Source organism: Wyeomyia smithii, chromosome 3 (assembly GCF_029784165.1).
Source record: "Wyeomyia smithii strain HCP4-BCI-WySm-NY-G18 chromosome 3, ASM2978416v1, whole genome shotgun sequence".
Lineage (NCBI taxonomy): Eukaryota > Metazoa > Arthropoda > Insecta > Diptera > Culicidae > Wyeomyia > Wyeomyia smithii.
Window position 1 is genome coordinate 72,665,453 of NC_073696.1, and position 25,326 is coordinate 72,690,778.

The following is a 25,326-nucleotide window of genomic DNA, read 5'->3' on the forward strand; positions in this document are numbered from 1 at the left end:
CCGGTGGATGAAAATGTTTCGAAAAGTTGTTGAACGAAACACAGATCATCCACTTGGTATGCAGACACAGTGTAAACCAAAAATATCGAAAGTTTTTGTAGCACGGGCAACCATACCGACTAATAATAATACTTAACAGTGCGCTGAATAAAATCGACCAATCAGAGAGGGCTTTCACTTTGACAGAACTTTGGGTGATTTTTGGTTTCTCTCACGCTCGTAAATAATAACTCATAAACTGAGCAACTCTGACTCAGTTTAGAACGATGTTCGTAGACGTCAAAAATTGAGTAGAAGTCCTTTTTGATTTTGAGTAACTTTGACTCAATTTTTGAGTTCCCTTCATATAACTTCTTTCTGAGTAACGTCGCATATAACGGCGTCCATTTTGAAAGGAGATTATGATGTGCTTCAGTTTGTAACATATGTTTTTTAATTGTGTGCGCCTCATCAAGGCATTATAACTGCTTACTTTTTTTACAAGGTATAATTATTGATGAATATGTGGTGTTGTTTATTGGTCGTGGCGGATTTCTAGCCAAAAATAAAACTGAACTGTACCCAAAAAATGAGTAATGTCGTACTCGAATTTTGAGTAATAATGACTAATTTTTAAAGACGCCTAGTGTTTCTCAGTTTTGAGTATTTGTGAAGTTACTCAATTTTAGAGTTGTTCCACTTTTTACGAAAATGCGACAAATGTTACTCATTTTAGAGTTATTATTTACGAGCGTGCTTGTCACATCCTGTCAGATAAAATGGTGAGCATTTGCGTTAGGACCTTTTTAAGTTCTACACTCGTCTCGTCAAAGTCTGTGAAAGCGCGAAAATACGTAAACACGTTCCTTCTTGGTTGAGAAAACGGCTGCTGTATGTTCTTAAATTGGTGAAAGTCGTGATTTTAAAATTAATAATTTCTATTTGTACGTGTGACCAGGTACTTTTCAAGTAATGCCGTCTACAGCAACAAAAGACGAACAGGATTCGATCGAAATCGATGAATTGGAACAACTTTTGCTTGAAGCAGAATCAGAGGAGAAAGAAGAGTTGCCGCACAATGAAATAATTTTATGTGAACCGTCTTCATCTAAACCTGCTGTGGTCAAACGGCAATCGTTGTCAATAGCTGGATCAACTTTCCTAAAAGACTTTTCACAGGAAAGTAACAAAGCTGAATTATTGCCAAAACACGGTAGTGCGGTACACAGCTGTGATACCGATTCATCCGACGATGAAGAAACTCGAAATTTTCTGGAACGAAAGTATAATGAATACGGACAAGGTATTAATACGTTACTAAAACTAAAAGAGGAAGAAAGAATAGATCTGCAGGTTTCCAATTTCATTGATAGAACACTGAAAAAGGCAGATGAGGAAACCGCTCGGTTACCTCAAAAAGTGGTTCCAGCAAAAAAAGTGGCTTCGAATCAGGATATTCGACCTTTCTTTGGAGCAGTACCTATTGATAAAGCAGCTCAAGAGGTTAACAATTCCATACCAGATGTTTTTAAAAACAGCGTTTTCACAGACCCCGTCTTTGGTATTCGAATAGTACATCCATTAGTTTCCAGTACAGTTCTTCAAGAACGAATGCAAGGCCGTAAAGCCATTCCTATGATACGTCTTAAATATCACATAGAAAGTGGCAATCTGAACGAAGACTGGGCATTGGCAGGTGTGGTTTTGAGTAAAAGTCCAACAAAAGCTACAGCCAAAGGCAAACAGTATGCTATATGGAAATTAAGTGATCTTCACGGTGAAATCCAAATGATAAGTTTATTTTTGTTTGGCCAAGCGTACAAGGATTTATGGAAGACAGCTGATGGTATGGTTATTTGTATTTTAAATCCAACTGTATTTGAGCGAAACGAAGATCGGAATTCGGTTGCAACGCTGTCGATTGACAAGTCGTCGAAGGTAATGATATTGGGACAATCCAAAGACATGGGAACTTGTCGCAGTAGAAAAAAAAACGGAGAAAAATGTGCGGCTGTTGTAAATTTGAGTAAATGTGAATATTGCGTTTACCACGTAAAACAGGAGTATAACAAGGCTTGCAGCCGAGGGGGGCTGATTTCGTCAACCGCTGGACGAGGTTTGAATGAGCTTAGAAATAAAGTTCTTGGGAAGAGTGAGGTAAGTAATTTTAATCATAAATCATTACCAGACTAGACTAAATCAACTGTAAATTTGTTTCACAGGTGTTTTATGGCGGTCAAAGTTTTACGGCTGTTAAGGCAAGCAAAAATCCCAAACAAATACAAAAGGATAAAGATCGCCTGATGACGTTATCTGAATATTACCAGTCACCATTTCAGGGAACTAATAACGGTGAAAGTCATAACTCACCAAGAAATCCTTCTTCATTACCTTCGTATCGTCAGCAAATGAATGTTACTAAGAAAGGAGCGGCATCTGGACTAGAGACCAATATAAAGCAACGCGAGAAGGACCTGGAGCGACTGAAGCAGTTAGACAAAGGTTGTCCGACAACTGCTACGAATGCTTTTCCGAATCATACGCCCAAGGAGAACTCTAGAGAGGCATTCTCAACTCCATGTTCAGCTGCTTCGAACGGATTCGAAAATCGGTCGTTTAGCTTGGAAACAAAAGTTGCACCGCGCTTGAGTACCGGTAACTTTATTATTGATTTGGGCACTTCCCCAAAACATGCGCTTCACTCGCGTCAAAAAGCGCTAGAAGTTTTGAAAAAGAAACCTTTAGAAAAATCTAATCCTAATTTTATTAAACATCGTGGTTCTGAAGCGGGTAAGAAACGTGCCTTAGAAAAGATAACGTCCCTTGATCAGTCGGAATCGAATAACAATGCCAAAAAACTAAAACTAGATGATAAAGAACAGAAGCGAAGAGAATGGATTGAAAAAATAATGAAGACTTCATCTTCCCATACTGATTTGATTCAAGCGCATGAAGAAGAGCAGCAAGAAAAGTATTTCAAGGATCTTGAGCGGAAAGAAGCCATGGAGGAGAAAATGATGAATACTTTCAAAATTGCTTGCAAGGCCGTCATCTGTACCCGTTGTAAATACATTGCTTTCTCGGCAGCTGATCGTTGCAAGGAGGAACGGCATGAGTTGCGTGTCCGTGATGCCGAGAAACGATTCTTTAAGTGTGCAGATTGTGGTAATCGAACTGTTACTTTGCATCGACTGCCAAAAACGTCCTGTCGTAGTTGTCAGAGCTCACGCTGGGAGCGCTGCGCGATGCTTAAGGACAAAAACGGCTTACAAGTTGGAGCAGGATTATCCATTCGTGGTGATGAAGAGAAATTTCTTGGAGGTTGTGCTAATACAGCTAATCTGAATTTACTTGTGCCTGATGAAGAGTGTTAAGCAGAAATTGTTAGGTACAAAAAACTTATTAGAGAATAAATTTATAATGTAATTGTGAACGTTTGATAAAATCAAGAATAACAAAAATACACATTAAACACACTTTATTTGAGATATTTGAAATATCATATCTAGCTCACTAGATTTTATCACTTCATTTGAGGTGCCTTACACTTGACGAGGATCGTTAAAAATTACTTCATAAGTTTATATTGTTTCATTGGTGCGTCACAAATTGCAAGCTGGAACAAACACAAGTGTAAAGCCGACTACACTACTTTAATCGTTTTGAAACAATGATGCATTTTTTGCTAGAGAAGCAATCGTTGAATTGATCAGTTTTGGTCCGCAAAGCTCGTTTTGATTAATCGTGAACTGCACGAGGATTACCAGATACGTTGTTGCTGCACCAGTCAACTGAAATAGAGAACCGGATGAGAATATTGATATAATAAAGAACAAACTTTTATAACATTTGTCAAAATATCATGAACATTAGCGTCTTCCTAGGTGAGAGTTCATTCAAATTTAGCACCTAGTTTACGATATTGCTCTTAAAGAATGATGGATCCACTGCTAATCTCCGTGTTAGAGGCGGCTGCACAACGTCCTGGTGTCAGCGTGGAATTCTAAACAAAGCTGGCGAGACGGAGGGTTGGAAATGGCCCAACAACCGCCCCGGGAAACAATATGTTACAAACAACATAAAAGGATTCGGAATAATTCGCATGGACTTATGCAACGAAATGAGGAATAATATTGGAAACTTGGGGCAAGCAACTGCAAATTGCTCTGCTTTGCAGGATACCGCAGGTTACTCTTCGATGAGCTATATTTACGTAACTTTGAACTCGTAGTGCTACAGGAACTTTGATGGACAGGACAGAGGATATGGAAAAGCGGGTAACTGGCGGTTGCCTTCTACCAGAGTTGTGGCATCACCAGCGAGCTGGGAACCTTGTTGGCATCACCTATGAAGCTGGGCTCCATAGTTCTGGGCAAGGTGCACCAACGCGTGATGGAGCCGATCAACGCAAGAATGTGCAAGTTGTGGATAAAGTACAGCATCACCAACGTGCACTGCCGAAATGAAGGAAGACCCGACGACGAGAAGGAAAGCGTTCTAAGCGTAGGTGGAGCAGGTTTGCGAAAGCTACCTGCAACAAGACGTGAAAGTCGTCATTGGGGAGTTGAATGCTCAGGTAGAACGGGAAGCAATGTACAGACCGGTAATCTGCCAGGTAGCCTGCAGCCATCCATGTCTAATGATAACGGCCATCGGTTCGTGAACTTTGCAGCCTGCCGTGGTATGGTAGTCCGAAGTACTTCCGTAAAAAAATTCATAAAACCACCTGGAAATCAACCACCCAATCAACACACAGAGAATCAAATCGATCACATTCTAAACCGCAGTGCGAATCTCGGTTCAAACCACTACGTAGTAGCTGTGTGCATGCGCTAGAAACTCTCGACGGTGTATAAGACCCGCCGAAGTCGAACGCCAAATATCGAGTAACGGGGTGGCGATGCAGTAGAGCGCAAGGGCGGTATGGCAACTGATCTTGGTGCACGTGCAGAAGACCACAGGATTCCAGCTCCTGATCTACTTGAGGTGCAGGAGGATATTGGTCGCCTGGAAAACAATAAAGCTGCTGGAGTGGATCTCCTTCCCAGCGAGCCATTGAAATACGATGGAGAGACACTGGCTATAGCCGTGCACTGGGTCATTGTCAAGATTTGGGAAGAAGAACGAGCACCGGAGGAGTGGATGAAGGTATTATGTGTCCCATTCACATAAAGGGCGACAAGCTGGAATCCTGAATTACTGGGCAATCTACTGAACGCCGTCACAAGAAACTATTTCAAATACTCTGTCGTCGGTTATCACCAATTGCGAAGCAGTTCGTGAGGCAGTACCAGACGGGATTCGTGGGTGCCCGCACCACCACGAATCAGATATTCGCAGGTTATGCCGCGAATACAACGTGCCCACACATTATCAATTTCAAAATGACATATGACACAATCTATCGAGACCAGCTATGGTAAATTATACACGAATACGGATTTTCAGACAAAGCGACGATAGATCGAGTAAAGTGTGTAGTTCGAGTACTGGGGACACTCTGGAGTCTCTTCGAAACTCGAAGAGGTTTATGGCAAGGTGGTGGTCTCTGTGGCATGATGTTCCAAATGATGTTCCAAAAGTCGGTCCAAATCTGGCTTCGCCGACGATATCAACATTGTAGATCGGATCTTTGTAAAGATGGCGAATACGTACATCGACCTAAAGGCCGAAGTCAAACGGATTGGACTAGTCATCGATGGTTCACGAGAAGACCGTGCTAACCTCCCACCCCGAACTCAAGTTGGTGGTGATGAAATCGAGGTGATCGACGGTCACAGGTAACTGCCGTCAACGATCCCAAGCAGAGGAATTCATCTGCGCACTATGGCAGGAAATCGCGCATACTTTGGTCTCCATAAGACGCTCCGATCGAGTAGAATTCGCCGCCGCACCAAGTTGACCATCTACACGACACTGATCAGACCAGTTCTCTACGGCCATGGCATATGCTTTCCATCTTCTGTGGAATGCAGATGGAGAACGGGGCATGGAGGAGGTAAATGAGCCCCGAACTGCAGAAGCTGCTAGGAAGCCATCTATCGTCCACACCGGTATGCTTGGCAAGTTGCGGTCAAAGACGAGACGGAAAGATGCACACCGAGCAACACATTTTTTATCTAATCTCCGAGAGATGCGCAAAAAATATATTTGGGTTCGGTTTTACAGGATTTTTAGGAAATATAAAAATTTGAACTGAAAAAACGTGAAAATTTGAATTTTTTAATAAAACCCAAATTAGCACGTCGACTAAACATTTTCCAGAGTCGTCGGCCTGATGTTGGACCACAGAGAACAGACATTCATGTACATATAAAAAAAATTGAAAATCGTGTTTCAAAATTTGAATAAAAATACGCAATACACTAACGACATCTGTCTTGTGGTGCCCCAGTTGAACTGCATAAATTGATATTTTGTCGATGTCAGTGCTTTGTTTTTCAGTGACGCGAACGCCACATAGCGGGAGAATTACCACTTACGGTTAAATGACGGTTGAAGTTTTTACACGTCCTTTGAAAATAAGATGAACCTTCTGTTCTCTGTGGTTGTATTACTGTTGGATGATATGATGATTTTTTCTGGCTCTGAGATTGAGTTAATTCTTAATTAAACCCTCCCATGTTTCTTCTAGGTGCCATGTAAAGCTAAATTTTTCGTTCATAGCTAAACCAGTTTGGACTGCGCGAACATTTTTCTTCTTTACTTATTTTATCAGTATTCACACTGTCAGATTTTTGCTACTAGATTCGATGATGTGCTATTTTATTATTCGTTAAGATTTTGTTATTCATACAAAATCGTTTTCTCCAGGCTGTTCGCATCCACCGATCATTTGGAAATTCATGTTTTTTTTTTATAGAACATAAATATTTCTGGTTTGAAACCAGCTGTTTTGAAAGAGTAAAGATCTTATTTTTAAAAATATTACGATTGAAAGTCGCAAAAGGTAAAAAGGAAGTTAACTTAATTCTCTTTCAAAAAAGTACACTGAAAAAACATACAGCAATATTTTGTTGAAGATTATGGAAAGTAAACTCTGATGCAAATGTCATTGAATTTCATATTAAGTGGAGAAATGTTCAATGTGTCAAATAATGTTAATAATGGCATTGGGTTGACTCGGGTTAAAGAAACAATGATCAGAGATACTCTTTACATAGAATTTTTTTCTAAAATGTTTCATATTAATTTACCTATCCGTGACTCTTTCACGCCATTTTGCGCCAAAAATACACGCAGTCCTCTCGGCCCAAATTTGAAATGTTTTATTATTTATGAAATTTTGCTTTTTTCGTGTTATCTAAATTTTATTGTCTAAATTTTTTCCTTACTATAATTTAAGTTAAGATGCTTACCGTGAACAGAAGTGTGAAATCTAAGTTGAATAATCCATACGCTGTGAAAGATACTTTTCGGTGGGTCAACTGCAGAGAAAGGTTGGACAGCTGTGAAATATTATAAGAAAAGTTGATAGTATTATGCAAAACATAGTTCAAATATGCATAGACGTATCACAGACTAACAGACGTGACAGTGGAACCTAGCTCCATCGCCACGAAAAACGTTCATTTCAAATTTTCAATCGAATAACAGTCATCGCGCGAAAACGTCGTCTGGGGCACTGTCATGCAATCTCATACATATTTTGTAGTTCCCCATTTGACACATGCAGTAACGCTGGCGCTGATGTTGAAATACATGACGCAGCGCGAACACAACAGCAGATGGTGCTGGTGTTACTAACGTAAAGTACTGGAATCATCCAAACGATGATTTCATTGAAAATTTGTTCGACGTGTTATGTCTGTTAGTCTATGGACGTATGTTAGTAGTATACCTGTTTGACCACATCGTCGTCGTAGTTGTTGACATTAATCAATTTGTGAACATTAACAGCAATTTTGTCGTTCTGTAAAACAAATTAAAAAACAATAGAAAAATCAAAATTTAGTATGATGAGAAGAGCGTATGTTTGATAACTCTAGATAACTCTGAATAAATCATGTATTTGGATCATTTATACTTGAAATGTATTGTGCCGTGTTGAACAAACTCTACTGAAAATACCAGAAATAAATTAAAGCTTAAGATAGAGTTAAATAAAACGAGAAATGGTAGAATACTTCAAACAGAGTTGCTTGAAACTTGGAAAACCCTAAATAACCAAGATATATGAGGAAAAACAAAAAAAAATCTGGAAAATTTACGACCAAGATGGGTGTTTACACGTTTTATTAAAAATTATATTAAATAAGCAACTAAATTCTCGCTTTTTATCAATAGATGGCGACAGCAGTAAGTGCTGGTTGATTTGGACATATCTTAAACGTGATAAATAAAGCTGAGACATATGGTAGCCAAACCGCATTGACACGTTAATAGTTTTATCATGGTGTCATGTACTTTTCTCATTCCATTCAAAGAGTACGGTGGCTGAAGTGCATCGAGATTAAAAAAAATAGCTCACGGAAATGCTGCTCTAAGTGAGATAACCTGCCGTGATTGGTTCCGTCGCTTTAGAGACGGTAATTTCACAATTGCCGACTTGTATACTTTGAAAATAAATTAAAAAGAGGAACTTGGGTCCTTACGATTTGAGGCCAAGGGGAGTTGAAATGATGACAAATACGGTTACTATAATTTTGAATCATGTTCAAAACATTAATTAGTGACCTTCATTCTGGTAAATTAATTTGAATAAAAACATGAATCAATATAAAGAACAATATCGTACGCTAGTCTGTGGGACTAATAGTGGTCTCGAACAACTAGATTAGTTAAGAGAATCCTTCATCTATATTGTTTTTGGCACATTTTGCATGTTGTAGGATGAGTACAATAATACACCGTGCGCCATTGCTAAGTCGAGAAAATTTTCAGCATGAAAAGATCCTCGACCTGATCGGGAATCGAATCCGATATCACAACCGTGTGGGAGAGCTAGCCGATCGACATCGCTAACCACAGAACCACTGAGACCACGTGATTGAATATAATGTAAATTCTATATAACGTAAAAAGTGACATATAAAAAAAACTTGTAGTGGCACGGGAAAGTAATTCTACTGCATGACAATGCTCGGCCTCATTCTACCAAAAACGTTAAAACTTACATAGAAAACCCTCAAATGGGAAGTTTCACCTCACCTGCATTATTCCCCAGGAATGGAAGTCTAAATAAAACCTTTGGAACAAGTTATTCATGTAAGTTTTATCCCAACAGAATCCCATATATCAAAATTAGAGCTACACATTCAAGAAACAATAAAAAAACTTTGATTCCTGTAAGTAAATCAGTTTGATGTCATTTTTATGTCGTCGATTTGAATTTTCTGCTTGAAGCAGCAACAAATCAACTTGTAAAATACGTGATTTGGAAAATTGTTGGAATCTGACTGGGCAATCTCGGAAAACTATGGTAGGATTATTCAATAATTATTTTCAAGCATGTCGAGCTTGTAGAATTAGATTCGAAATAATTGCATTCATTTCAAATTCGGAACGTCGTATGAAAAGCTGATGTATTATTGTTGATTGTAAAATGAATTTCATAGTTCTTTTTGGAAGCTACTCCAAAGATACTTTTAGTGAAAATCACACTTTCTCATCCGTAAGGAAATTTGCAACAGCAGTATGCTGCAGCAGTGTTGCTGGAAAAATTGAATATTGAGCCGTTCGTCAGATAACACTGGTTAACACAGGCTTAAAAGCTCAAACTGAAAAAAAACGAAAGATTATGGTTTTTTAACCCTTCCTGTGAATGTTGGTGCCCCTACCTAGCGACGATCCCGGCGAGCAATTACTACGCGACAATTCGACGTGAGTTAACGCGATTTGGTAATGGACAATAAAATTCACAGAAATAGTGAAAAAGCTGTAATCTTTCTAGGGAAACTATTTTGAGCTTTAGAGCAGCATTTTTTTTGCTTTTGACCAGAGTAATCGATCAGTTTGAGGTAAATAAATTTCTCAACAAGCTTCGTACCGCCTTACAGTCATCAGAAGAGTTTTTTTCACAAAAAATTACTAAATATATCGTATATCGATATATTTTTAGGAGCCAACTGGACATCTCTAAAAAATTAGTTTTGAAAAAGTGGTTTTTCTCAAATATTTATGGAAAATTATAGGCGCAAAAATACAGTAAGCGATCTGAAAATTTATATAGTTGTTATAACCCATAAGGAACACGGAAAGTGCATTTGAGCTGACATTTTGTTTTTATCCAACCCTAGGCAAACTGCTATTCAACTTTAGTGATTAGTGTTCATTGGTTACCCGATCAGAAGAGCATAACTAAAAAATTACAAAATTCTATCAACGTGAGATACAAATAACATATTTTGTATTTTTTCATATAATTTTGATAACAACTTTGAATCTGAATGAGTTATTATAACAAAACGAGAAATGAAGTAGTTCTGAAACAAATCTAACTAATTTTTCGTTTTTAGCAAAACCTGTTGTTTCTAACAATGTTTGTTATTATATTGCTCTATATACTATCTTATTTTGTTAGAAAGCTGATATATTAGTAACAAATTTCGATATGTGTTTGATACTAGTAGAATCATTTCTGTTATAATTTTTTGTTATTTTAACACCTAACGGGACCAAATGAAAACACAGCATGTGAGGTTTTTCCCGTAACAAATTAACAACTTCTGTTACATTTTTGTTTTTTTTCTGATCGGGTAGCGACGGCAAATTTTATGGTTTGTGAATAAAAATGGATAAATGGATGAGAAGTGCTAAAATTTTCGGTTAGCAATGTCCACTAGTGTTCATGTAACATTTCAACATTATAATGTTACATTTTTGGTAGAACAAAGGAGCATTTAGTTACGTTCATGAATACGGGGTGTTTCTGAACCTAGAATTAGTTCTGCTGACGGAAAACTTAAAATCTTCGAACCATACCTCTTGCACAGCCAGACTGCTAACGACGATAAGTTTCAGCACGCCAAAGGCGTGGATTACTGCTTGACAGAAAAAGAACGCGAAGAACTGAAACTTGCTGCACGGTGTGTTGAACATATTTTTAGTGAACACAATTTCTAGAATGTAATACGTATTGAACACAACGATCAGAAACGTGATCGCGACGATGGTTAACATTTGCACTTTGAAATACTCCTGAACGCTGTTGCACGCATCACACAACTCATCCTGAATGCTCGCCACACGATTGATCACTTCCGGCATGTAACGGTTGGTGTTCCAAAACGTGGAGGATATTCTCAGCGGTTTTTGGAGCCGAATCACTTTAGCACAATTCTGTGTTTCATCGTATGCTGGAAGTTTTTTCTCCAAACTGATTTCCTCGAGCGAACGGAGTACCTTGTTCAGTAGATAAAAGCGATGTTTTGTTTGATTGACGAGACAAACGAAAAGTACGATGATCATTGCCATCATGAGATAGGGTATGAAGAAGGCCACCCATGCGGTGTATCTGGGATAAACGTTGCTGGCAAACAAAATTGCCACTGATACGCCAATGTAGATAATTTGAACAAAAAATTGGTAAATCATTATAAAACAGTTGTACAAAAGAGTGCTGCGGTAATCTGTTTCTACGCCAATCTCTTTAAAATGTTCGTCTGTTTTCGCAAGTGAGTGGAACGCACGTATCAGTCGATTCCGTCGAAAGACACTGTAGAAAAAGGTCATCACTAGTGCAGTTAGTCCGGTGAAAAACTGCAGATAATTTCCGAGAACACTTATTCCAGATTTGAAGAAATATCCTGTTATGCTTTCCTGATTGATGAGTGAAATTGCAAAGCAAATGCATATTAAGACTGTTTGTATGATCGAATTAAGGTAACCGAATGCAGTACACCTTAGTACGTCTTTGCGCCCGACTTTCATGACCGTGAACGGGGTCATTCCAGTAATGAATGTGATCCTCAGAATAGGAGATTGAGCTGCATAGAAACTAGCAGGGTTAAAAAAATCTCGCAGCCAACCTATTGCCATTGCTGGGACACGATTCTAGTTACCGGTGAAATGCGACGTTGTCGGTTAACAGCTCCGAAAGGACTAACGTATACAATGTGCGTACACCGTTAGTTCATTACCCAACCCTCATGCGTTTTTTACGATGTGTCGTGGCCCGGAGGGGTTTCCCAGATTTGATAGCATCAGGTTTTTCTCATGGCTCCACCTTCACAATTAATCATTCGTTCCATTTATGAGCCCAGAAGCAATAGTATAGCACCTGTCAAGAAAATGAAAAACTGTTTGCCTTGTAAATGGTACGGTACACACCAACGAGGTGTCGCCAAATCGCGATACAATCTGCCACACTGTATATCTTATTACCGTGTTATCCTTTTTCCACTATCTGGAAGCCATTGAACTGGTGTCTAATGAAAGAATGCCGTTGGCGTTACGGCGAATTCGGTTTGAAGTACACTCGTAGCGGGTTGATTTTCATAGCTGGAAGACAATTAAAGCAGACTGAACTAGTTCCCTAAAGTTAGGGAATAACGAAAATAAATTTAAGCATCAATTTTAGTGCAGAACACTGGTTAGATTTCTTTGTTTTTACTCGTAAAACCTGTTTGTGAAGAATTTTAATTGTAATATTCTAATAAAGAATTTTGTTTTCTGTTAATTACTTAATAGACTTTAAAACCAGAACACAGATCAATTGAGAAACTAGCCTAACGATCTCATTTGGGTAACAGAACCAGTTAATTTGTGCAATATCCAGATACTGGGAAATCTAACGTATATTTTTCCTATTAATTTTTCATTGAACATTAATAACTTTAAGAATCACAAGAAATTAATGCAATACAGAATAGACGCTCTCCACATTTTTATGTTGAAATCCTTGTATCTTAAATTAGCCTTAGATATGTCTTAACTGAACACATTTCTGGTGCATATATCATTAAGATATCGAAAATTGTTTCTCTAGCTGCATCCGTGTTCACAAGTTAGGATTTTCATTTAATTTAACTGTTAGAGTTTGGGCTTGACAACCGCACATTTCGCAGTTGGTCCTCCGTGATGGATTTGAGAGTTTTTTTTATATAAATCGATAACGGCAAAGGAAGGAAAGAAGGATAATAATCTTTGTTGTCAGAGATCGAGTTTACCACTGCATCTCCACGACTGTGACGGAAAGGATGGTTTGTGTAATTAATCATCGTGGTAAGGTTCGGATTTGTATACTTTCACCCTTCCTGCATTACTTTACCGAGCATTGTCAGTTACTCTTGTTAAGTAGCGGCAATTATGCATAGAAGTACAGTCATTTTTTACGCGGTGGATGCGTTCCAAATTTGTATGGAACCGCGTAAAAACAGACTAAATTGTGTTCAAAATATAACGTAGAAAACAGTCTCAAAACGTTTAAACTTTGGCTGAATATGATAGTGGTCAGTCTAAGGGCCAAAATGCAATATTATAAATTTTCAGTACTTACACCAAAAATTATGATTTTTTTTAGAAAACAGTTATATCTTAATTTTGATTCTAAAACGGAAAACGTGATTGGAATGAGGAGTGACCGTTTTTGAGTTATTGAAGAAGCAACCCGCTCAAAAAATCTGACTGTATTCAGTTGAGTGTCGCTTTAATTTGTTTTTCTTTCTTCAGAATTCAATGTGACGAAAGGGTCAATGTGGGGAAGCGGAGGGAGCCTAAGAATAAACTTATGTTTGAAGTCTTTTTGGAATCGAACGGCCCGATTACTACTTTTACTACGTACTTTACTTTTACTTTTATGGCGACAGATCGTTGAGATCCTATGCCGAATACAGAATACACCTCCACTAAACTCGGTCTTGGGCTGCTCTCCTTCAGTCTCCCCTTACACCCGCTGCTCTGGCATCCTCGTCGACAGCACACATCCAGCGCGTGCGAGGTCTGCCTCGAAGTCGTCGGCCTCTATCCGGTTCTCGGCTAAATTTTATCTTTGCCGGTCGCTCATCCGTCATCCGTGATCCGCGGCCAGCCCACTGTAATCTGCCGTGTTTCATCAGTAAGCCAATATCAGCGTGTTTGTATACTTCGTACAGCTCGTGATTCATGCGCTCAGAAGCATGTGAGACTTCGTGATGATGGTGCCGCTCCTCTGCACACCTGCCCTTCGTGTTGCACCTTCTAAAACTATGTTGAACAGCAAGTTCAAGAGTCCGTCAGCTTGCTTCAGACCATCTAGCGTCACAAAGGCGTCCGAAAATTCGCCCGCTGTCCTGACGCTTGATATGAAACCGTCAAGCGTCGCAGGTAAACATTTAATTATTTTCGTTGAAAAATCATGTTCAAGCATAGGTTGCCACAGATGGTGTGTCTGCAAGTTGTGTTCTCGAAACTTGTCTAGGATCTATCTCAAGGTGAACATCTGGTCCGTTGTAGATCGTCCCGCTCAAAAACAGCATTGGTATACTCCAACAAAGGCTAAAGGTCACCTCTAGACACTCAGCATCGAACCACCGTGTGGCTCCCATTGTCATGCCTATCACTTCTCGCGCTGTTTCACTGACTGCATCATGGATGTGCTTCCACTGCTCGTCTATCAACTTTCCGAGTATACTCTGCAGCAACTTCTTCCGCTGATAACTTTTGGATGTCCAGACGTATTTTCCTCACCGATCTCGATTCAAATACGTTGGAGAGCCAGGCGCGAATCCTATCTACCACGCTATAGTGATCCGAGTCGATGCTTGGCCCTCAAAAGGACCGCACATCTATGACGTCCGCAAAGTGCCGGCCGTCGATCAGCATGTGGTCGATCTGGGAGCAGGCCTCTCCCTTGGGGTGTCTCCAGGTGTGCTTCCGAATGTTCAGATGTGCAAAATGGGTACTACAAATGTCCATTCCTCTGGCCACGGCGAAGCTCACTAACCTCAAGCCGTTGTCGTTGGTAGTAGAGTGAAGGCTTATCTACCAATAACGGGACGAAAGAACCCCTCTCGTCCGACTTGTGCGTTCATATCTCTGATGACGATCTGTATGTCGTGTTGTGGGCACTCTCCATACGCTTTCTGAAGGAGTTCATAGAACTCCTACTTCACGTCGTCGGTTTTATCGTCTGTCGGCGCGTACATGTTGATAAGGCTGTAATTGAAGTATCTGCCCTTGATCGTCAATACGCATAGACGGTCATTAATAGGCCTCCAATGACACGCTGCATTTGGTTTCTGGAATTACTCCAAGTAGTACTTTTTGTCATCTTTGGCGTCGTACACGCGAAAAAATCAAGTTGTTTTGTTAATATTGGTTTTCGACAGCGTATATGCTTAATTGGGTTGATGAGCTATATCAGTATTTTATATCATCTGAAAAAACTGCATTTTCTAAGCAAAACGTGATTTTCAAAATTTGGCCTTTTTTGGTCTTTTGGCTTCTAAATTTTTTGAAAAAAAAAAAAAAAGGACACGACAATCCACTCAAATTGCTCGATGTTTCGGCCGTTTCTGGTGGCCTGCCTTTAAAAAGGCAGCCAAAAATGTCCGAAACGTCGCACATAAGAGTATTCCAGTCAAAAACCTGGCCAGGATACGAAAAATAAATCTGAGTGAATTTCGTGCTATTGATCCTTTTTGCATTCGCTGATACTTGCTGCATTGTATGTCGGCCATTTTGAATTTATCTGAGTTGTTTGCAAACGATAGTAGCTATCAAAACATTGGTATTGCTTAGAGCGCATGGAAAAGTCAAAAATTGTTCTACGGAAAGTATAAACTTCTACCGTTGTTATTGTATCGGGGGTTTTTTTCTTCGGCTCAGCGGTCTTGTAATTTGAAAACAGCTATTTAATTTTGTCCTACGTTTCGACACCGATTGGTATCTTCATCGGGGAAAAAGTTCTAGCTTTGTTTCGCGTCCTACGGCTTTTTAAAACATTTATCTGTGTGTTCTGTATCGTTCGATAGTGACATTGGTAGATGGGTATTTCGGTGTTTAAATTTTAAAAAACTGTGATTGTGGCGGTTGCGTACTCTATGGTGAATTTATGCTACTGTAGCATTTATCCACCATTGAGTACGTAGCATAAATCCACCATAGAGTACGCAACCGCCACAATCACAGTTTTTTTAAAAATTTAAACACCAAAATACCAATCTACCAGTGTCACTATCGAACGATACAGAACACACAGTAAAATGTTTTAAAAAACCGTAGGACGCGAAACAAAGCTAGAACTTTTTCCCCGAGGAAGATACCAATCGGTGTCGAAACGTAGGACAAAATTAAATAGCTGTTTTCAAATTACAAGACCGCTGAGCCGAAGAAAAAAAACCCCGATATCAATACACGGTCGACTCCAAATACATGTTGTTATTGTAACTTTAAAGTGATTCTTGTGTGTAAATTTTATATGGGCGAGAACAATAAAGGTTTGTTAAGTGAATTTATGCCGGCAATGTGCTGTATAGGTTGAAATACTGCATCAGAACAAGTCCTTGCCATACACGTGTTTTTCGGTTTCTTTTGATTAACAATATTTTCACAAAAAAAGGATTTTTGTTTGGTTTTTTTCCAGCAAGTCCCAGCAAAAATTTATTCAGCATTCGAAAGGTTATGTGTTCCTGAATAAGTACCATCAACCATTCGTAATTGCGATCAATGTGAAGTTGGGACGGTAAGATTTTTTTTTATTGAATGAGTGCATTTATAATATCTTATTCGGGTTAATCGAGCAACCTAACAGCCAATTTTGTTGATTCACAGCTTATTGAGCTATTATTAGGCGGAGTTTGGCTGAACTATAGCTTGGAAGCCGTTATTCAACCAAATTGTTTTTAGGAAATGCGCTGAGCTTTCGATTGATGAAAAGTTTCTGTTTCTGGAGGAGAAAAATTGAAGAAACCCTCATTTGTTCTCTGAGAAACACTCGATCTCTAAGATGTAAACTAAGTTGCTTCAATAATCAGTTGAAACAAAAATGGATAGCTTTTGTATTGGAATTTTGTTTTGGCAAAAAAGTATTCAACAGAACAAGTTCTTGCTATATTTGTTGAAGCTGTTGAAAGTTCCTTTATCACTGCTAGGTGATCTGAATTGATGAAATCATGTTAATAATAAGCTTTTATGCCTAAATATAATGCTTAATGGAAATGAAACCACTTTGAGACACTTTTTCTATCTGAAAACTATAAATAATTTTGGCCAGGTTTTTGTTCTCGTATTCCTTTGTGCGTTGGCAATTTTATTGGCTTGTCATGTACTTCTTTTTAAACAGACTAAGAAAGCCAAAAGACAAAAAAACACATCACTTTCCTACCAACGGTAGTCGCACTCATAGTAAGCTTTTCACGTGTCATATTGGCGAACGCAATCATGAAAGTTCGCAATAAATTACAATTTTGCGTGTATGAATTAGACGTGATTATCCATTATTCAGACCTTGAGGTAAACAACCGGCGCAGTTAGAATCCATCAAAAGTCAAAATAAAATAATATATTAGGAAATCGGCTTTATTACCGGGAGGGGTTATTGAAGTCGTATAGCGAATTTCTTTATTCTGGCATTTCATGTTTGCATTGAAAATCGCAACAACGTTTCTCTATTTCCGCGTAGATTTCCGCTGACCCAGTGGAATAAAAAAATCGTTAATAGAGAAATACCCAACAAACAATTTTGTTGGATAACGGCTTCTTAAGCTATAGTTCCGCCAGAATCCATTGAATAATAGCCTATTAAGCTGTAAATCAACGGAGCTGTTTGTTGGGTAATCTTTTGCAGGAAAATGCTCTGGAATATGGAGAACCATCATGCAAGAAATTAACGTTCTAGGACATCATCCTGACGTAGGGTATCGGCTTTATTATCCTGACGATAATAAAGCCGATACCCTATGTCAGGCCTGTCCAACCTTTATGACGCGCGGGCCAAGTTTCAAGATTCACAACAGCAATCGGGCCAAAATTTGAAAAACTTTCAAATTTCAGCTAGTTTTAAGATTTTGTGTAGTATTACTTTTTGAAATTTTTGGTAAAACAGGATTTATATTTATTGTTGTTTTAAAATAACGTGAGTTGTAAAGTTGATGAGAAACTCAAAACTATTGATTTTTTGTCAGAACATGTGCCATATTGATATCAAAATCTGATACCGAAATCCGCAATGATTCTAAATTCTCGTCTGATAAAGATGAACGACGACCCGATTAACCAAACCGCAAACAAACACATACGCAATTCAACTATCTTTATTCCATACTTACTTCTTTTTTCGCTAAACTGCTGAAGAAGACAATTTTGAACACCCCAACCACTTGCACGATCGCCTGGCACAGGAAATACATCACAAACTGAATCTTGCTGAAAACTGTGTGTACATAAGTTTGCGTGAAAAGCATTTCCAAAATGTAGTACGAATCAAACACTACGATCAGGAAGGAAATAGTCACGATGGCGAGCATCTGAATTTTGAAGTATTCTTCCACGAAGCAGCAAGCTTCGCACAGTTCGTCCTGAATACGGGCTATCTTGTTGATCACATCCAGCAGATATCGGTTGCTGTTGGAATATTTAGCCGAAATTCCCAACGGCTTTTGAATTTTCATTACTTGGACAGTAGTCGGTTTATCGTCCTGCGAGAGAATTTTTTTCTCCAAACTCGCGTGCCGAAGAGTTGCAAGAATTCTATTCAACATGTAGAACCGATATCGGGCTTGCTGAACCAGACATACGAAAAGGCAAATGACCAATGTTATCATTATGAATGGAAGGAAAAAAGATACCCATGCAGTAAAACTCGGATGAATGGTAGAAAATTGAGTTACACCAATAGAAATACCACAATTGATACCAAGAATCAAAATCTGAACGGTAATAATGAAATAGTTGTACAAAAGTGTGCTTTTGTAGTTAATTTCAAATCCAATATTTTGAAACTGCTCATCAGTATTGGCCAACAAATTAAACGCGTGAATCAATTTATTGCGTTGAAAAATAGTGTAGAAAAACGTTAGCACAAGTGCCACTAACCCTGTCATGACTTGTAGGATATCACCCAGGGTACTGATTTCTGTTTGAAAAAAGTACCGCGTTACACTTTCCTTTTGAATTAATGCCATAACGTAACAAACGCAGAAGAAAACAATGTGAACTGTACTGTTTAAATATCCGAATGCGGTGCACCGTAATCCAGCAACATTTGGTTCTTCTCGTACAATAGTAAACGGGGTCATTCCGGTAATGAAGGTAACTTTTAATATTGGTTGTTGTACTTCGTAGAAATTTTGTGGGTTAAATAGGTTGCGCATTTTTCGCGCAAACATCCTGACAGTCAATGATAAAGATAAACAGTAACACAACTACATGCCCCGTCAACGGCCGAGCAAAAACTAACATCGAAACGGTCCGCGGATTGTCGTTAAGTTTATTATCCTGACCTATGCATTTTTAATCGCAGATACTCTTTCTGGTGTGGGTTGACGATACAGTATCATAGCGCTCCTTTTCCATCTCTTGGAATACCTCAGTATCCTGTGTTCTTGGCGTGGTTTGCGTGAATTGTGAAGCTTAGGTTTAGCATACAGTACTAGATAGGCATATTAGATGTGATTAACGAGGTAATGACAGCACTAGCACTCATCGCAGCCAAAGATAAAATCTAGAATAATGTTATGATTTCACTTCATTCAGCCTATGTGGTCAGTTGACATTGTCCATGATGCTACAAATAACGCGGACTTTGTGCAGTGCAACAGGTGAGCATATTGCCTACGAAGAGGCGCACCTTTGGTGTGTGATTTTATAGCAAGGTACGGCAGAGTAACGAAGGGTGATTATTCCGAAGGTGCAATTATTGCAAATAAGTTACAGTGATGTCGAAGGGTGCAAATTAAGTAATTCGATACCGCCGATTGAAGGGTAAATATTTGTTATTAACGTCCTCGCAACCATTAACAATAAGACAGTGCTCCATTGTAAGTCGATACATCCGTTAACATTTAATATTCAACATTCAAAATTACAAAAATAATAACGGGATATAATCCTGACCGAAGTTTTCTAATAAACTATCAAAACCAATAAGTAGGTATTTGAGATTAGTATTTACAATTTAGTGAGTTCAATCAACCAGTGAGTGATGTAGTTATGATAGCATCTAATCAATAATGCACAAGTAAATATTTGCTGAATAAACGAACACCGATGAATATATGATAAGGACATTAGAAATGTTTTATCTGTGTGTACTGATCGTCCTGGTTATTATCAGTATAGTGAACAGGTGACGCCTTAAAAAAGAGTTGTTACATTGGTACACTGTAATATATGTCGGTATGTCCTTGTATGAATCAGATCGAGCCATATAGTTCTAATCATGATACAGTCGTTCAAACCCGGACTTACAGCAACATTGTAAGGTGCGAATATCGCTAAAGCGTTCCGCGTAAATAAATATTAGACCATCCCCTTGTCTTTGTTTACTTTCCAGCCTAAAATTAGATGTATATGAAATAAGTTAATTCATGTGTTGCTCAAACGGTTTTGTTTTTGACGTTATTGTTGATTGCGGGAGAATTTATCTCGCAAGGTGCATGAAAAACGCCGTAGAAGTGCTCGGGTATAACCAATCATGTTGGTGTCTTCTACAAAGAGTACGCAAATTGAATTTCCGCACTTTTGGTAGAAGATATTACTGCGATTGGACGTAACCGCGCACTTCTACAAGAATTTTTCGCGAGAAAATTTGTCGCAATCAACAATATTCACTGCTTGAAATCATAGGTCAGACAAGGATACTGTAGCAAATTTATAAACCTAACAGTAATGTATCAACCTGATGTCCAGAACTTGACCTTCTGACGTGAATACATTACCAACAAGATGAAACTGTTGGGTCCTCGAGCGATTGAAATGCAATCTTGGGAAGACGGATGTAAATAATATATTGTTGGTGACTTTGCCGTTATTAAATACAGCACATTTTAGAATTTGTATCAGAAGCACACGTGGTCTAGACTCTAGAGACTAAAGCCGTTATCATACACCACGTTTTTAATTCCAAAAAGTAATCAGTCACGTGGTGAAAGTCGTCGATATTCCGGATATTTTTACGATCACGAGCAACTACGAAGGATCTGTGGCCACGATGGACTGTTTTGTCTAATACCATATCGAACGACCTGGGCATCGTTTTTTATATTGAGTTGGTACAGTCGAAGTGATTAAGTGGCAGGCGTAGCAGCTAAAAGCGGCACTACGTGCGGCGGAGATGTTAGGCAAGATGGCTAGCGCGGAATTCGCACTGCCATTAGGGAAATTATAACAACGTCACTGGGGGTTGGCATGATGGGAAATGCGATGCAAGGGATGTAGAGAAGGGCGGTGCTTTTGCGGTACCGTAAAAGCGACCAGCTTTGATAGGTTTTCAAAGCAGTTCTTGAATATATAACTTTTTAAAGGCTTTCTCCGGATTTCGCATTTTTAAAACAGGTACTGGATATACTAGAATGCATTGTGATCTACTTTTTCGTATCACAATTGACTTTTGGTTACTGGGCCAGCTAGGATTAACACAACACAAATTATTGTCTTTTTTTTGTAAATATTGTCAGTAAATATCTAGATGCAAGATAAATGTCAGTTGTCCACGCCTGCGTGTTTGATGGATGTTTATTTTGTGCCTAGTAGCCTTGAGTTGGCGTTCCGATGTATACATTAGGGTGGGGAAAAATAATCGATTTTCCAGAACCAAGTTTTTTTGGTTCCTTTTGAGGTCCCATACAACCCCAAACTTACTTGAAGTCGATTGGTTTTGTCTCCGCTTGGCGCATTGCATTTCAAATTTGTATGAAAATTCGTATGGGAAAACCTACTTTTTTGCATTTACCTTTCTAGAGAGCTCAATAATGCTCTAATAATGCACTACATTATGATAAAGTATAGTATTTTAGATGCCTAACAACTTTGCAAAAGACACTGAAGAGCTAGAATGTCCCTAAGAAGAGCCATAGCTGTTCAAAGTTGAGTATGTCGATTTAAATGCTAAAAATCTTGTTTGATGGAAATCGGACTGACGCCGGTACACTGGCATTGTTGGCAGAAAAAATGATTTGCAACATAAATTTCGACATACTCAACTTTGAACAGCTCTAGCATTTTTTTGGCACACCCTAGCTCTTTAGTGTCTTCGGGCAAGTTGTTAGGCATCAAAAAACCGAGGGAATGAGGGCTTGTGTTTGCAAGAGTTTTTTATTTAGATTACATCACTTTTTTTGATAATAACCAGATCCACTGTGTCTACTTAAGAAGCGAAAGGGCTAAGCCCCAACCGAAACAGCATAATAATGAAAATAATCCGACCGAAATTGACGTTTTTGTATCAGGTTTGACGTTTTCGTATCAGGTTTGACGTTTTCGTATCTTCGATGTTATACTCTGTCAAATGTACAGCGAGGGATAGGAAAAGGCATTCCCTCGCAAAAAATCTACCATATGAAGTCATGAAACCTATGGTTTGAGCAATTTTGAGATCTTTAGAATGGAAAATGCAAAAAAGTTGGTTTTTCCATACAAATCTCCATATGAATTTAGAATGCAATGCGCCAAGCGGAGACAAAACCAATCGACTTCCAATAAATTCAGGATTGTTTGGGGCCCCAAATAGAACAAAAAAAAAGCCAAGTTGAAACCTGCTGTGGGAGACTGAGAAAATCAAGTTTCCATGAAAATACGTACTTTAGTGAATTTAAACTCCTTTTTCTCAAGTATGTGCATGCTAAAATAAATATTTCATTACGTATGGATTCAGGAGACCTTACCGCAAAAATGTAGAGCTTAAAATTTGAAGAACGGTTTTGTTGTTTGATTTTTTATAAAAATACTTAGTTTTGTGATTTTGTACTGAAATAATTTGGAAACTCCAAAATTAACTCTTACATACCATATTTCATTCACCTGACATGATTCGATACAAGGAGCAATTGATACGTATGAAAATTCCCAGTGTTTGCTCAATCTGTTTGAAAAATTATAAAAAACCTAAATTAATCCACCTAGCAGTGCAGAAACCTTCGTTATACTAACTATTACTACATATAAATTTATACTAACTATTACTACATATAAATTTGTAATGCCAGTAAACCATAAATCGTTTAAAATTATATTCAAAAGATAGTTTTCCAGAGGGTGAACCAAATAACATCACTGAATCAAACCTCGATGAGCTTCTCACATACATTTTCAATACCACAACGGCTTCGTTTTCAAAAATCGCAAAACCCAGAAAAGAACACAATGACTATAGATTATGGATAAGCATCGAAGATTTCCTACGAATTGCAGCAAAGTCCTACAAACTTGCTCTCAAGAAATTATAGTTCAGAATTTTACAGCGCATTAAATGCTTTGTTACCATAGAAAAAATGCTTGAATCATACGTGTGTTTATTTCAAGAAATCAACAAAAATTTTGATAAAATCTGTGAGGATCAAGTGCTAAAAGATTTTATTGAAATATTTATAACTGCTGTTGAAATATCAATTCCCAGTACACATCAGATGCTGTTAAGAATTGTTAAATTAATTCTATTTCAAAAGCATTTTTTCAAAATTAAAATTTTTCGCAAGACTCAAGGATTTTTACTGTTCTAAGTGTACTCGGGAACGTAACCCTTGTTGGAGACCTAGGCTGTATGGTAAAATCTGAAACACTTTCAGAATTTTAGAAAACTTGCTGCCAAAACGAGGATCGGGATAACATGGATACTCTGTTTGCACTGACCTTAAAATAAATTTAAAATGAAATTAGAAAACAATATTTTTATTATACAAAAGTGAAGTGTATCAAGTAAAAGAGTACCGGAGCATTGCAGTTTCCTCTGAAATCTATAGTAAAAAAAATTTTAAAAATAAAAGGTTCATTTATTTACACCAGTTAGAACGAACTACCATAGTATGAAAATCATGCACAAATGTCTTTACTCTTAGTTTCTTCTGAGAGATAAATAGTAGTTGAAAGAAAAGGGAGAGCGAGAGAAAGAGAGATAGTGATATAAAAAAAGGGTAGAGAGAGAAATGATCCAAAAAGTAAAGTACTCCATGTTTAAAAATTGTTTCGTAAATATTCTGAAATTCAAGCAACCAATAAAAAACTCGCCCAGTATGATTTTCAGAAGGGTTTGGAGCTTCCATTTGCACTTGTTAACACTTGAATCGAATAATACATTCTGTGAAAGGTGTGATTTTTTTTTTAATTTTTTTTGTTCGATTTTGATTTGCTACACATGTAAACAACATATTTACAAATACTAACGTACATACACACATACACATGTATACAGGCAATGTTCGATTGGTAAACGGCACTTGGCCCTCAACAGATTTATTTTATGTTTAAAATTAAACACTCTATGTAAAAAAATACTCTATGATCAATATCGCAAAATCTAAGCTAATAATCAAAAACCCACTCGGTAGCATTCTGGGGGAGCACAGTAGCTTTCACTTGCATATAAAATTATCAAAATCGGATATTGCGCTCTATAAAAAAGGTGCGTTAGTATTTTGCGTCACATACATACAGACAACATACATACACACACACACACATACACACACATACACACGAACAGACATTGCTCAGTTCGTCGAACTGAGTTGAATGGTATATACCACTCGGCCCTCTGGTCTTCGGATCTATTTTGCGTTTTTCGACCGATTTTATAACCTTTGTTTGGTATAACAAAGGCATGGGCGCAACTACGGGGGGGCTAGGGGGGGGGGGCCCCTAGAACGTGTTTAGCCCCCCCTAGAATTTCTCAGAGAATGATTGTATTCAATATATATACATTCCATACTACTTATCAGAGCATCAAAATCAACACAAATTGAGATGTCGTCATTTATTGGCTAAGAACTAGTTCTGCACCCAGGATCGATTCTCAACCCTTGCTCTCTTACTCACCTTACCAGTCAGAGGAGAGCTGTAGTAACTCGTGCTGTATCAAGAAGTCGCCAGTTTACTCGGTTTTGGGCTGTGTTTCACCAGTTTCCCAGACGTCTCATCACTCGCAAGTCTCTTTCGATCTGGTCGAGCCATCATGCACGCTGCACCCCTTAATTTCTTGTGCCGGTAGGGTTGCTGAAGAGAAGTGATTTCACATGGTTGTCGTCCGGCATTCTTACGATGTGACCGGCCCACCGCAACCTATTGTCTTTCGCCAGGTGTGCAATAGGGTTTTTTCCAAGCAGCGCTTGTAGCTCATGGTTCATGCGCTGTAGCCATAATCCGTCGTTCGCTTGTGCTCCACCGTAGATAGTCACCTTCTGTTCGCCGATAGGCACCTTCTGTTCGAAAATATTAAAAGGACTTCCGTTGAGGACTACCGGTTATCAGGGTTTTGTAGTTTTTTGTATCGAAGTG

At 38.5% G+C, this 25,326-nt stretch overlaps 2 protein-coding genes across 3 annotated transcripts; one reads left to right on the plus strand and one right to left on the minus strand.

Moving 5' to 3' along the window:
- Positions 1-765: 765 nt before the first annotated feature.
- LOC129729054 (protein MCM10 homolog) lies at positions 766-3,473 on the plus strand. The gene is made up of 3 exons (XM_055687534.1): positions 766-870; positions 938-2,136; positions 2,202-3,473. Exons 2-3 carry the CDS (start codon positions 952-954, stop codon positions 3,351-3,353), a joined length of 2,337 nt encoding a protein of 778 aa, XP_055543509.1. The 5' UTR covers positions 766-870; positions 938-951; the 3' UTR covers positions 3,354-3,473.
- Positions 3,458-19,274, minus strand: LOC129729056 (putative gustatory receptor 28b). 2 transcript variants are annotated; one of them, XM_055687535.1, is made up of 4 exons: positions 18,168-19,274; positions 7,820-7,891; positions 7,338-7,427; positions 3,458-3,770 (listed from the first exon to the last, which is right to left on the minus strand). In XM_055687535.1, exons 1-4 carry the CDS (start codon positions 19,224-19,226, stop codon positions 3,633-3,635), a joined length of 1,359 nt encoding a protein of 452 aa, XP_055543510.1. In that variant the 5' UTR covers positions 19,227-19,274; the 3' UTR covers positions 3,458-3,632. The 2 variants fall into 2 exon arrangements, with proteins under 2 accessions (XP_055543510.1, XP_055543511.1); XM_055687536.1 differs by lacking the exon at positions 18,168-19,274 and adding an exon at positions 10,903-11,958.
- Positions 19,275-25,326: the final 6,052 nt, after the last annotated feature.